This window comes from Lethenteron reissneri, chromosome 12 (genome assembly GCF_015708825.2).
Source record: "Lethenteron reissneri isolate LAM-NWPU_2019-01 chromosome 12, ASM1570882v1, whole genome shotgun sequence".
NCBI classification, from domain to species: domain Eukaryota; kingdom Metazoa; phylum Chordata; class Hyperoartia; order Petromyzontiformes; family Petromyzontidae; genus Lethenteron; species Lethenteron reissneri.
Window position 1 is genome coordinate 2,026,103 of NC_083790.1, and position 15,247 is coordinate 2,041,349.

General features: G+C 51.4%; 1 protein-coding gene across 4 annotated transcripts in view; it reads right to left on the reverse strand.

Moving 5' to 3' along the window:
- LOC133341736 (netrin-G1-like) overlaps positions 1–15,247 on the reverse strand; it is an 84,389-nt gene that overhangs the window by 9,680 nt on the left and 59,462 nt on the right. For 3 of the 4 annotated variants that reach the window (XR_009755059.1, XM_061550393.1, XM_061550394.1), the window contains exons 7-8: positions 14,396–14,563; positions 5,246–5,380 (exon numbers count right to left, since the gene is read on the reverse strand). Coding sequence is in view for 3 of the 4 variants with exons in the window: in XM_061550393.1 (XP_061406377.1) it covers positions 5,246–5,380; positions 14,396–14,563 (303 nt within the window). In the remaining variant the exon portion in view is untranslated. The remainder of the gene's footprint in view (positions 1–5,245; positions 5,381–14,395; positions 14,564–15,247) is intronic. The other variant, XM_061550395.1, reaches the window with a different exon arrangement.

The following is a 15,247-nucleotide window of genomic DNA, read 5'->3' on the forward strand; positions in this document are numbered from 1 at the left end:
CCATATTCGGGGTCCCGCGGGGAGCCTCAGCGGGAGACCAGGTGAGCGGGCGGGCGAGCCAGGGAACGGCTCGTAATCGGAAAGGTTGCAAATTTCGAAGCAGGTGTAGGTTGTGGTGCGGATGAAAGGGGGAGGGGGGTTGACTCGGGCAATTATCCTATCCCTCCGGGGTCGATAAACTCAGTACCACTTTTTCATTGAAGCCAACGGTCATTACCCGATGTAAATATTTGCCCCCGCAATATAAATGTGGAATTTACATCACTGGCTCCGCAGAGTTATGAATGGGAGATGATCACCAATCCCTCGGTGCTCATTTGAGCAGCATGTGCCATGCTGGCCTTCATAGGTGCACGCTAAGAGCACTTGCCTCTCTCTCTCTGTAATCTACGAGGCTGACCGCGTGCATCTGTGTAGTTGTCGGCAGGAATATTTTAATCCATCCGTCCACATTGCCTGCAAACAATGACAACTCTTTTGAGCCAAATCGAGCCATCGCCGCCCCATTGTGCAGCGCAAGCGTGGGGGCAAAATGAAGAAGGGGGGGCCTCTGCCTTGGCGGAGATTAGGAACAAATAACAACAAAAACAAAATGCGAGGCATAACAAAATCCGTTTATCGTCATGCAAATTACAACCGTCGTCGCTACTTGACCGCCGTTCCGGGATTATCGGTCGGCGAGAAAATTGCCAAACGATGCGACGCGGTCCGGACAAAAGGAGCGGAGCCGAGACTCCAAGAGCCACCTTCCGCCGTGGCCTCAGGTCATTTGCATTTTGTGATAAAGGCCCCGACATTTTATGAGCGGGCGGGCAACAGAGTAAATATTAAATTAAACGATGCGTTTTTTGTGTGTGTGTCTGCGTAAATTATTGAATGCGCGCGTAACTCAGTCGCGATGAATTAGTAATGCGGAACTACTTATTTTATTATTATAAATGCGATTATAATTACAAGTATAGTGCGCAAGTTGCGAACGTCTATAACTGCGGCATGATATTCACGAATGCCCCCCCCCCCCCAACCCACGTGGGCCATCCTTCACAGGGCCCCACAGGTATAAGTGTGAGAGTGGTGATGCCACATGTGGATTGTGTGCAGGACAGTCCACCGGAACTGCCTGTTGATCTCTGATGTCCTCAGGACTGGTGTCTGTCTGTCTTTGAGTCTAGCGGTTAGCGCGCTGCGCTACGAACCCGGCCACCCAAGTTCGATTCGCGCTCACGGCCAACACCGGTGACAATTATCTGCACCGGTCCTGGGCCTCCCCTCGGTCGACCCAGCCTCAAATGAGTACCTGGTGCAGTATGTAAACATCGCCACTAGGGAGACAAAGGTGGCATGTGGTGGTGCTGGCCACTGACCCTCACGTGTGCAGCTCCGACCTTCATAAGTGCTCGCTAACAGCTCTTGCCTCAACAGTCTGTTAAGGCTATACCGGGGATCTTTGTCTTTTGTGAGTGGTCTGCCACAGAAACGCTAAGTGCCTCTACTCGTGGGAGCTCTAGAAAGCCCCTTCCAGAGGCTATTTTGGCCAACTCTTCTACGTCTGCTAGACATCTCAGAATACGTGGGAGTACCTACACTTTACCCCACCGCACGCGACCTGCCCATCAACAGCGAGGTACCCATTGCTACGCTTGGAAGGATTCAAGAAACTCGCCCCCATCGTTTCAACTGGTCGCTATCCGTTTACACCGCGGCACCCATTCAAGCTTTGTATTCAACATTTTTCCGTAAAAAAACAATGCAAACCAACTACATGGGAAACGCATTCCTTCTTCAGATGTCCCTTAAATGCCACTGTAAGTTGAAAACTGCGATGGTGTCAGTGGGATGACTAAGTGCGGGATCGCGATGCGTCGCCATATTAGTTGCGAGGACATAAAAATGGCCTCCAAAAGCACGTGCCCGCGTCAATGTTGCGACTCGGAGAACAAAGGTGTCAGACTCTGCGACAGGGGCGGGGGGGGGGCACCTCCTGCTGGCCATTCGACGCCCTCTCATTAATTAGCACAAAACACGTGCCTGGGAGGGGGGGGAGCCTGAGGGGGAGGGGGGTTGCTCAGCGCTGGCCGGCGTGAGACATTCTCCAAACTATTCCTGGCGTGCCAAACATCGCGAACGCTGGTCCGCAGGCAACTCGTGTCGGATCTGCAACCTAGCCACACTTCTTCTTCATCTGCTTTGTTTTGGAACCCGACGTGTCGTCACGTGAACACCTCGCCGCGTTGGTGAGATGTTAACTCCCTCGCCTGGTATGCAAGAGGTCGTGGGTTCGATTCCGACCCTGACGCCTGCTGCTGTATATTTTGAGTCTCTCTCCCCGTGGTCGCGTGGATTTTTCTTCGGGTCCTCCGTTTTTTTCCCTCCACGTTTAAAAACGTGCATTGAGAGTATCTGGCTGCTATAAATTTCCAGGCGATAAGCCACTTCGTTGAGCTATCATTTGTGACCAGGTTGCTTCTGAAAAAGAGCTACATAGCTTAGCGGGCCTTACCTGGTAAAATAAAAAAGTAGTTTGGTTAAGTTTTAACCGAACGTGCGCGTTTTGTTGGAGCCACGATTATAATTCATTCAGGGTCCTTGGGTTGGGCCGGCGTAGTTATCTGTGTCGTAGACCCACCCACCACCTTACGTAGCCAAACAGGTGAAATTGTCACGTGTATAGTTCAAACGTGTGATACAGATGGCGACAGCTTGTAGAGGCCTTCGTCCAGAGATTAATTTCGGATGGCTGATGATGATGGTGATCGAAAGAAAATAATAGCACGTGAAGCCAATAGTGCAGCGCCCAAAGTGTGGATAAGAAGTCACTTGAAGGGAACTCAGAAGCAGCTCTCTGATATCTTCTTGTGCGGACAGTTCTCCAACATGCGGCGATGCGCTGGTCTGCACGAGATCCGAGCAGACGCATCATCCCGCGGCACGACTGGAGGGCACCAGTGAGAAACGCCAAAAGGTGCGATTGGCTTTTTATAAAATCTAATTTGGTTGCGTGCAGCTCGGGAATTGTCGCATTCGGTCCCGGCTCCTACTCCAGTCAGAGCGTCGGGGATACTCCATCTGGAGCTTTCACTCCCACCGTCCTCACCCCCCCCCCCCCCCCATCCTTCCCCGACTTCTGACACCACAAATGAAACACCCAGACACACGCATCGCCCAGACGAAAATCCCAGGGGACCATCGCCTTTCCATTCGCCTGCCGAGATGTTATTGTCCCCTGGGCTGCTGAAAATTTCTTGCTAAGTTCTGTTGCCAAAACTTTTAGGCCTCCCATTTTCAAGCAGTGTTTTTTTCATGTGTGTCCCTTTCATGCTGTACTATACAGTATATAAAACCGGTAAAGAGCCATCCCCCCCTCTCTCTCCCCGCTCCTCCCAACCCTGCCACCAACTCCCCACACCTGCCGATTCAACCTTTAAGACCGCTGGCGCATGTGCCGTCTGCAAGCTCCTATTTCGGCTGCGGTGCACGCCTCGTGCTGCGGGGGATCAACTTGAACCGGCGACCTCTTTGGATTGCAGGCGCGCCGCTGGCTGTGGGCAGAATCGGGCCACGAGATGGTAACTTGCGAATCTCACGGCAAAAAAATCTCTGGCCACGGAACTCTTTCCCAACACCGCCACCCCGGTCTTCCGTTCGCTCTGCAGAGTCTGGGTTCGATATTCTTGGTTTTTTCGATAAAGTCACGTACAAGGGAAATAATAAATAATAAAAATAAAACATAATAAGATAAAATTCTCACGACTTTTCGGCCACAACGCAAGCAGACGTCCTCAGGTGAAGACGTGACTTTACCGAAAGAACCAAGAATATGAATCCATGCAGTCACGAAAGCTTTAAATCGAAAAAAATCTGGGTTCGATGTAAAAACTAAAACCAAACTATTATTTTTAATTTCAACAGGTAAGGCCCGCTGAGCTATGTGGCTCTTTTTCAGAAGCGACCTTGGCCACAAATTACAGCTCAATGAAGTGGCTTATCACGTGGACATTTATAGCAGCCAATTACTCTAAACGTGGAGGGGAAAAACCGGAGGACCCAGAGAAAAATCCACGTGACCACGGGGAGAGAGAGCATGCAAACTCCAAATAAACAAGCATCGTCTGAGTAGGGATTGAAGCCTCGACCTCCTGCATACCAGACGAGGTAGTTAACATCTCGCCACCGCAGGGCCCCACTACGTAACCTTCAGCGCCAGACGCAGAGGAGGAGCCCCGCCGATGACCGAGCAACTTTCGCGGACTGACGATTCCGTCAACGGAAATCTACGCACTAGGCGAGCGAGCAGCGACAGGCGAGTTTGGGGGTGGGGTGCGTGGGAGAGAGGCAATGGTGGTGGTGGAGGTGGACGGCATCCTTTACGTCAAGTAAAAAAAAAAACGCGCGTATATTCAACAACAACAAAAGTGTGGGAGATCAAACGTGACGGGCGTGAATTCTCGAAGGTAATTCGAGGAGGGAGGGGGGAAGCATTCGGGGAAACGCGAGCGGCTGGCATCGCGAGCAGGTTGGGAGAGCGGTGGCCGGGGGAGAGCGACAGGGTGAGAGCATTGGCCGTCTCCTCTCGAGTGTCGCGCCGCGCTGGGTGGAGAGGCGGGCGATGGCTCGGCTGCCGAGTCCCTCTGGCTCAGAGCCACCGTGGGGTGACTCCTCACACTGGTTTGCCCGTCTCCTCTCCAAGGGGAGGGTCTGCATCAGAGGGACACTCAACTTGCTGCAGTGTTTCGTGATAAACAAAAAAAGGCCCAAAGTGATTCCCTGCGTCAAATGAGCATCGAGGCACTGGTTGGCACCTCCTGTTAACGGACAATAGCCAATGGTGGAAATTCCACATTCCTATGGTGAGAGAGCAAATCTATCCGTCGGACAACCACTCTTGACTTCTCCACAATGCGGTACTAATTTTATCGACCCTGGAAGGATGATGAGCCGAATCAACCTGCCCCCCCCCCCCTCTCCATACAAAATTTGAACCCCGGGGTTGATTTTAGCAGGAAATCACTTTTGAGGTGGCGATTCTCACCCCTTTGCTTACAAAATCAAACTTCCCAGTGTCTTATCCCCACGGCGGCAGCTCCGGCACACAGAAGTCGCGCGTTATGCCCCCTTCCTCGACACCGCTGAGAGATGTGCGGCGTCGGCCCAGGGCCTCGCCACGGGACCCCCGCTCCCCCCGGCGTCGCGGTGGTGTGCGCGGTGCGTTCGTCTGCCGGTGCGGTGCGATGGGGGAGAGACTCACGCTGGCAGCCGCGGTTCCAGTAGTAGCCGGCCAGACACTCGCCGCACTTGAGGCCGCTCGTGCCTTCCTTGCACTCGCACTGCCCCGTGCCGTTGCAGCGATCGCCCGCCGAGCCGAATGGGTTGCACTCGCACGCTGCAAAGGCGCGAGACACGGGGCGGTTAGCGTCCGATCGCCTCCAACTTTTCACCGGCGAGCGAGCAGTGGCATGGCAGCAAGAGCGGTTCGTGTGAACGCTGTCCGAAGAGGTCACAGATTTGGCGCAACGGTCCTTTGGTGACTCTGCGTGATCAATGAATGAATGAGCTGAAACAGTAATGGGGGGGGGGGGCGGCGCACGCACGCACACGGATGCACACACGTGTTCCGTTTGTTCTTTGGCTAGGTTGGGTTGGTGGGCGAGGTGTCTTAGGACGTGCATTGTACCTGGCCAAATCCTTACGCGCCCCTCCCACCCCCCTCACCCACCCTCCCCCCCGGGTCTAAAGGCCATTCATCGTTGTAAAATCCGCGACGTTGGCTTCGAAAGCCGACTGCGTGTCGACGCGAACAAAACAGCCGACGCGAACACTACCACGTGTGCAGCGGACGCGTGGCGGCGTGCACGTGACGCCCGTTAGGTGCAATCGAGATAGTTTGGTTGAAAATAAAACAAAAATGTCGGAAGTAAAATAGTACCATCTTCGATCGAATCGTGACCCTGAATCATGACAATTGATCAAACCATTGGGTGGGTGGGTGGGTGCATAGATGCGTGGGTGGGTAGGTGGCTGAGTCGCTCGGTGGGATTGTTACATGACTCACTGCTCTTAGCTCGACATCAGCTGCTACACTCCTGGGATGGGGGATGGGGGGGAGGTAAAGCAACTTAAGCGAATTGTTTATTGCCCTAAGTCGATACAGACCCAAGGGGAACGTTTCGCTTATTGCAGCCGTCCGGAGAGCTCTCGCACTCGGGACGAACGATCGTCGAAAAAGTAATCCCTGCTCAGCCGGGAGAGGGCCTTGCTGAGAATCGAGAAAATGTTCGGAAGAGAGGCCCGAAGGGAAAGACGACGGTTTGGGTCGCACCGCGCGCGGGTCCGGGCCGGTGCCTGACGTTAGGCGGTTCCTGGAGAAGCCCCCCCCCCCCCCCCCCCCCCCCGGCGTCTGGAGCGAAACATCGGACACCGTGCCGAACGACGAGCGGCGACGACCGATCGACGCAAGTCGGAGAGCTGCGCGGCCAGCGGCGCAACCGCAAGAAAAGCCCAAGGAGCCCTTCAGGTAATTAATTGATACATATATATGTATATGAATTCTAATATTTCACCTGTAAAATGTCTTTAGATGGAACATCTCAATTTGTAAGAGGGCCGAGGGTGGTGATTGATCCGTACTGAGCAAACACGTAATGGCACTTCTGCAAACATTTTACATCTAAAACGTAGACATTATTTATATATACAATGAACATCACACCCCGTCAGATCCATTAAAACATACTGATTTATTGATCGATACTGGACGTGATTGGCCAGTTCCTCTTTCGAGTAGAATTTCGCATCTAGGATGGAATCCAGAGTTCCTGGAGAAAACCCGCGTATGTGGTAAGAGGGGATAACACTTAAACTCCGTACGGAGAGGTTAGCAAAAGGGATGTGGTCCCATTTTTCTGTATTAATTTGAAAAAATCTGCCCTTGCGATGATCTTTCAGGCAATCCCAAAAGTTTTTATTTTGTTTTCGGATCCGAGAGTATGACGTCACAGGAAATGACATCACACATTCCATCACTGCCATGCTTTCACGGGGGTAATATCCTGTGGCCTGTGGTGACCTCACTTTTGTCAGCACGAAGACACGTTGCATTATTGCAGGAGGTGACCCAAGACTAAAAATCGTCCTCAAAAAGTAAAAATTCCAAACTTTGAAACTCATCGCTAGTTAGCAACCTACTTATCCTACTGCAGAATCAAACGCATTATCCGGTGATGCTGCTGCTGAATTGGCAGTGGTGCACAAGCACAAACAACACGCAAAAAGCTCAACACATTCATCAATAACACGTTTTATGAAGCAGGGCCGCTGCCCAAAACGTCGCCTATTTTAGGCTGAGACGACCTAGGGGGAGGCCCGGAGACTGGTTCAGATAATCGTGCATTGGTGTTGGCCGTGAGCGGGAATCGAACTCGGGTTGCCGGGTTCATAGCGGCAGCGCGCTAACCGCTGCACCACCACTCCCCTACACCTACACGAACTGGGACCTAGTAGGTGTAGATCGGATGGAGTCTGTGAGACGGTAGTGGTGGTGGACTGGTAGGTTCACGGTGGCTAGGAGATGTTAACTACCTGGCCTCGTATACAGGTCGTGGGTTCGATCCCGACCCCGACACCTGCTGTATATTTGGAGTTTGTACGTCTCTCTCCTCGTGTATTTTTCTCCTCCTTTTTTTCCCTCCACGTGTTGAATCAACATCACGCGTTTAGAGTCTTTGGCTGCTATAAATATCCACGTGATAAGCCACTTCGTTGAGCTATCATTTGTGGCCAGGTCGCTTCTGAAAAATAGCTACATAGCTCAGTGGACCTTACCTGGTAAAATACAATAACAGTTTAAAGTTTAGTCTGGCAACATACTTAACGTCTCGAATCGCTCCTAATTTAACAAAGAACTCGTGCGCTTTGATGGGTGCATTCACGGTGCGGTGAAATTAATGTCGGAGAAATCCTTCAAGGGGCTCGCCTCGGTTTATAACAACACCTAAATTAATTCCTCTCCCCAAAACACACAGACAAGAACAGCAACAACAAATAATTCTGATGACAAAAAAGTATTGGACAGCGCGCCAATGTGGCAACACCGACGCTGCCGTTAAAGCTCGAAAAGGCAAATCGAGCGAGACTGGGGGGCAGCGTCGTGAGAGCAGCTGACGAGGAGGGGCAGGGGGTGGGGGGCGTGAAACAAACTGCGGAGTGGAAGCGGAGACAGAAGGGGAAGACAAGGGCGCGGAAGAGGCGGCAGTGAGACGCGGACGACGGAGTTCAGAGGTTACGACTGGACCGCAAAAACTGACGGTACACTCTATCCCTGGTTGTGTCTGTGTGTATGTATGTTTGGGGGGGGAGCGGTGGTGTAGCGATTAGCGCTACGCTGCGCTACGAACTTGACGACCCGGGTTCGATTCCCGCTCACGGCCAAGACTAGTAACGATTATCTGAACCGATCTTGGGCCTCCCCTAGGTCGACTCAGTCTCAAATGAGTACCTGGTGCGATGTATAAACATTCACACTAGGGAGACAAAGGCGGCCGGGCGTGTTGTTGGCCACCCACCCCCTCGTGTGCCGTGCCGGGCTTGAAAGGTGCTCGCTAACAGTACTTGCCCCTATAGTCTGTAGGGCTACACGGGGGATCTTTGTCTTTGTATGCATGTTGAACTTCCTTCCCACCGTACGTAGCCAACCACGATAATTATAGGTGCGGGGGCAGAACAACAAACTAAACGCAAAAAGCAGTTCTAAAAAAATGGGGTTTCAATCCAGAATTAGAATTGCATAGCTCCAGAGGATTCCTAATATCAAAAAAAGTCGAATTACATATCATCACAACACTGACTTCAAACTTTCGTGACTGCAAGAATTCATATTCTATGGTTCTTTCGGTAAAGTCACGTAGACGCAGTGCAGCGGTTAGCGAAATAACCATAGAATAGTCACAATACTGTTTGTTTACGTGAATGTTGTCCACAGCCGAGTTCTCATTTGTGCCACGTTCAATTTGGAGGTGATCTGCCCGAGCCGATTTGCGCTGCGGGGAAATTGTTCGTTTCGTTAGTTTCTCAATCCGCTTGTCCTGGTGAGAGTAACGGCGGCAGCGTGTTGAGAAAGGTGGTCCAGACCTCCCTTTCCCCGGCGATAGACTCCAGCACTACATTACCATATACTCTTACACTACGCTATTCACTACATTACTACACGATGCACTACTACACATTACTATACACTACGAAATTCACTACACTAATGCACACCATACACTACGCGACTGCTATACACAGACCTCAACTCTCCCTGGGGAATTCCCAGACGTTCCCAGGCCCGCCGAGCGACATCGTCCCCCCGCCAGCAGCAGCGTGGTCCTGAGCCGCCCCCGGGGTCTTCCCCCAGTGCGACGTTGCTGCTGCCCGGTAGAGTTCCAGGGGAAGTCTACCGGGGGGGCATCATTACCAGGTGCCCGGAATTTTATTCTGCTATATTTTCAATTCGTCATCGCGTGATATATATTATCAATTGTTTTTTGTTCTCTGGCCATTCCGGCTGAGCCAGATCACTCTTTGCAAATGAGACTTTTGAATGTTCGCCTTGTTCAACAAGTTCAACTTGAACCTTAAACCTGAGGAACGTTCCCTTGACTTAGGGTTGAAACAGAATTCGCTTAAGTTGTTTGACCCACCCTCCCGCCCGCCCCCTCGTCCAAGGCGCGTAGCAGCCGATGTCGAACTCAGAGCAGTCAGGCACGTAACAATTCCACCCAGCCACCCACCCACCCAATGGTTCGATCAATTGTCATGATTCATGGTCACGATTCGATCGAAGAACCAAATATTTGACTTCTGACACTTTCGTTTTTCTTCCCACCAAGTGTCTCTCGATGGCGCCTAACGTGCGTCACGGGCACGCCGCCAAGCGTCCACTCCGCGCGTGGCGTCGTTCGCGCGGCTCTTTTTGTTCCGATTGAAACGGAAGAAATGAATGGGAGAGAATGGGGGAAGGTGGGTGGGTGGGGGGGCCTTTGCCAAGCTGTGGAAAGTTACTGGCTGACAACAACAACAACAACAGCAGCTGCAACAACAACAACAAAACAAACTGCCTAATGACTAAAAACCCGACGCTTCTGCCGGGGTACTGGGAGACGTAATGGGGCCCCGCTGTTGGCTTCTTAGCGAAGTGCCCCTCCCCCCACCCCCGCGCCCCAGCTTCCAGGGGAGCCACCTTAATCGCATCATTGCGAGCAAACAGAGTTGAAAATTGCCACGTTAAAATACTGTGACGGCGGCGGCTGCGCTTCTCGCGCTCAGTATGCGCGCAATGTGCTTGGGGGGCAGAGAGCTCAGTGGCTCCGTGGCTGCTGGTCAGGCGATGCTCACGGCGAAGGTTAAGGCGCGGCCCCTGCAATGTCTCGCTCACGCCACTGCTGGCGGAAGTGCCCACGTACTTGGAGGGAGCTCTAAAGTGCGCTTCCTCCTATTCATATTCTTTGGGTCTTTCGGTAAAGTCACGTAGATGGGTTCAAAGAAAATAACATAATAGCAAAAAACTACGACGTTTCGATCGCAACACAAGCGGCCGTCATCAGGATATGTGGAGTTAGCTTCTAAAGACAACTGCTTATAAAGGTTTGAAATTGCCGTAGCCCAAATGTCAGCTGCCAATGCAAGTGGTGGGCAGCGGCCGCGGCGGTGGTGGGCTTTCCACCAATCAAAGGGCTGCCAGGCAAAAAATTTGCATGTCAATGCAAGATCGCAGAGCATCCTCCACGGCGTGCGTGCCAAGATGACTATGTTAATGTGAGAGATGAGCATGTTAATGTGAGAGATGAGCATGTTAATGTGAGAGATGAGCGTGTTAATGTGAGAGATGAGCATGTTAATGTGAGAGATGAGCATGTTAATGGGAGAGATGAGCGTGTTAATGTGAGAGATGAGCGTGTTAATGTGAGAGATTAGCATGTTAATGTGAGAGATGAGCATGTTAATGTGAGAGATGAGCGTGTTAATGTGAGAGATTAGCGTGTTAATTTGAGAGATGAGCGTGTTAATGTGAGAGATTAGCATGTTAATGTGAGAGATGAGCATGTTAATGTGAGAGATGAGCATGTTAATGTGAGAGATGAGCATGTTAATGTGAGAGATGAGCGTGTTAATGTGAGAGATGAGCATGTTAATGTGAGAGATTATCATGTTAATGTGAGAGATTAGCATGTTAATGGGAGAGATGAGCGTGTTAATGTGAGAGATGAGCGTGTTAATGTGAGAAATTAGCATGTTAATGTGAGAGGTGAGCATGTTAATGTGAGAGATGAGCGTGTTAATGTGAGAGATGAGCGTGTTAATGTGAGAGATGAGCGTGTTAATGTGAGAGTGTTAATGTGAGAGATGAGCATGTTAATGTGAGAGATGAGCATGTTAATGTGAGAGATGAGCGTGTTAATGTGAGAGATGAGCATGTTAATGGGAGAGATGAGCGTGTTAATGTGAGAGATGAGCGTGTTAATGTGAGAGATTAGCATGTTAATGCGAGAGATGAGCATGTTGATGTGAGAGATGAGCATGTTAATGGGAGATCGTGAAGCAGCAGCCTCGAGGATGGTGCGTGAGGTAGCTGTGTAAGTGAGAAATTTAATCTGTTAATGTAGAAAATCAGAGAGCCGAAAATAACAACTAACATCGGAAGGTGGTAGGCTGGGAACATCACAGCCAGTTGTGACTTGCACTGGTTGATAACGTCCTTCCAATGACTGCTCAGCTTGTACCCATCTTCTCGGTTGAAATTGTGTCTGTGTCTATATATATATGGATGGCTTCATGAACGAATCTTTGTTGATAGCCAGTGGGTTTGCAAAGTACCTTCGTCTTAGAGAAATCAATTTCGTGTGAGCCCACCGCATTACAACAATGATCAGCCACGGCCAAGGTATTGGTCCTACCGTGTTTCAGATCTGCCTTATGTTCACGAAAACGGTCCGAGACATGTTGCTTAGTTTCCCCAATGTAACTACTGCCGCAGACACAGCTTAGTTTATAGACGCCGGGGTATTGCATGTCAGGGATCACATCCTTCACAGATGCGATCAGATCACGAATTTTATATACTGTGTTAAATCAAACCTGGATATTGTGTTTGTTCATGATTTTGGAAATCTTTTACGCTTCCTCCTGTTGGGTGATGTGGCCTACTTTGCCACGCTCGCCTTCATAGGTACTGCTCGCTAACACCACTTGCATCCCACAATGTGTCAAGGCTACACGGGGGATCTTTGTCTTTGGTGAGCGGCAGTGTGGCAGTGACCGCGCTGGGGTACGAACCCGGCGACCCGAGTTCGATTCCCGAGTTACGGCCCCTGCAGGGGGCATTCGGCCTCCTCTTCTAATGGGAGTGTACCCACACTTCACCCCACCGCACGCGACCTGCCGATCGACCACGCGTGGCGCAACCCATTTACCACTGCTGGGTGGACCGAGGCAGGGCGGAGGGGCTTCTGAGAAACCTGCCACATTGTTTCGGCTGCCGGAGCCGTGAATATTGAGTTGAACCGGCGACCTCCGCGTTTCAAGTCAGGCGCTTGAACCATTAAACCACCACCACCGTCACCGTCACGGCAGCAGCAGCATCACGTGTGTTGTGAAGTAGGGCCACGTGTGTTGTTAAGAAGGGGAAACGATGGGAAAACCGCCAAGGCCGGGGGTGTTATTGACGAATATTTTGAGTTTGTTATTCCATTTAAGAAGAACTAAATCCAGGTATTGCCAGCGAGGAATAACTCTCGGCAGGTCAGGCTCGCTCGGTACAATTCGGTTGTTTTTCTTGTCCCATTTGCCCTGGCGGTTTTCCCATAGTTTCATTTGCCAGTCTGGCTCGGTCATTGAATCCACATTTCATTAATCGCTCCAACCTCGTCAACTTGCCAATCCGTGTGACTACCCACCCACGCATATATCTAGTTACCTGCCTACCCATCTAACTATTTAATTGCCTATTGACCTATGTACTTTCTTACCTTCCGACTCACCGACTTGCCTAACCTACTACCTACTCGCCTACTTGCTTGTCTACCTACCTACTTACCTGTTTACCCTCCCAAGGGGCGACGTCTATGTCTATCTACTTAACCATCTAACTCGCTAATTACCTCCCGATTTACTTACCTTCCCACCAATCTACCAGCCTCTCTCACTATCTGCCTACTTGCCTGTCCACTTGCCTTCTTACCTATCCACCAAGCCACCCTCCTAATACATATCCACCCACCCCACTACGTACTACCTACCTACCCACCCACCTCACCTACCTCCCTACTCTGCTACCTGCCTACGTGCTTGCTTATCTGCAAGGCGTATAACGACGCCATGGATCCACCCACTAAAAGCAGTACTCGCACCCACGATGCGTCCGCGGAAATCGCCCACGCTAGATGGGATTATTATTTACGATTTTTGTGCAAATCGCGTGCATGCAGCAAAACAATGAGGGCACGTGCAAATGCGGCGTGTTGACCGATGAAGCAGACGGGGTGGCACGAACAATGCAGGCCGAGCGAGATGCGCGAAACAGCAACACCAATGAGATGTGAAAAAAGCAAGGCGGGAAGAGAAACGCCCGCGATCGAATTAAATCGTCTACTACAAATGTTGACAGTTCACCCAACGCCGTGCGCCGGTAAAGGGGGGCGGGTAGGGGGTGATGAATCGTTGTATGCCTACTACCCACCCACCTACCCACCTCCACATCTATCCACCTACCTGCCTGCCCACTGACATACCTCAACAGTCGATGTGAATACCTGTTGAAATGAGCATTGAGGCGGTGCTAATTGCCTATTTACAGCTCTGCTGCAGCGGTGACGTTTCCACATTGCTATGGCGGGAGGTGAGTCTGTCCATAGGACAACCACTGTTAGAAATCCCCCAAAAAGTGGTCGCCAATTTTAGTGACCGCGGAGGGATGAAACTGTTGGGTCAACCACCCAACCAGGAGACGAACTCGCGACCTTTCCGATCGCGAGCTGATCGCTACTGCCGAAACGTCTTGGCCGGTTTCACCACCCGACTCGCCCCATCTTCTACCGGTCACGTGGCGAAGAACTCCATTCGGAACACTCGCTCGCATGGGCGTGACGTCATAGTAGTCACTTCCTGTGACGTCACATTTTTGGATCATTCCCCCCTCAAATAATATATTTATATATATTTACGAATCATCCATTATCCCATTGTAACCATTTTAAAAAATGTATGAATAATAATAATAAAAAATGATGAATCCAAAAACCAGGCAGGACATCTCCCCCCCCATCCCTCATCCTATGAACAAGCTGAGCGAGCTAAGCGATGATGGGGAAGGCAGGCGGAGGGTGAGGGCGAGAGTTGGACTCCCGTGGAGGGGTAGACTGACCGATGCACACGTTCTCGTGGCTGAGCGGGAGCGACGCGTTGCGGTAGTGTCCCGGCCGGCAGTACTGACAGTGCTGGCCCCGCGTGCTGTGCTTGCAGCTCACGCACACGACAAGGTTTAGCAGTTTGATGTAACTGCAGCGCTCCGAGTGGCCGTGGCATTCGCAGTCTTTAGGAGGAAGGGGAGACACGACGGGTGGCGCAAACCAGCCAAGGGAAGGGGAGGGCAGATACGCGCAAGCACATAGGCACGCACACACCGCACGCATTGGCACATACGGACGCGCGCACACGCGTGCGCACACGCGCGCGGACACGCACGCGCGCGCACGGGCACACGCAGGCACACACCGGCACGTGCGCGCGAGTAGACATGGGTACGTGTTCGGACACATGTACGCGCGCGCGCGCGCGGACACACACAGAGACATACGCAGACATAGGGGACACGCGCGCACACACACACAAAGCGGGGTTTTACTTTCTACATGATTTATGTGTGCGAATTTGATTGGTACTGATACAGGGATCGCACGTAGGTTAAAATGAATTATTTTTAATTATTATTGCTAATGATGACAATAATGCTGATACTTTGTGTTCCAGGAACAGCCTCACTCAGTCTAAACACCTCTCTTCTCATAGGGTCGCGACGTATCCCACATCTGGGCTGCCGGGTGATACAGATGGCAGTACAGTACACCAATGGAACCCTTGAAACAATTCGTACCGGAGCTCTCTGCTCGGAAGTAGGGTCGTTGCCCGAAACGTCGCCTATCAAAAATGTGTTGTCCTTCGAGAGCGGCGTTATTGACACGGACCGTGTTGAGTGTGTTGTTGTTGTTGTCTGTGC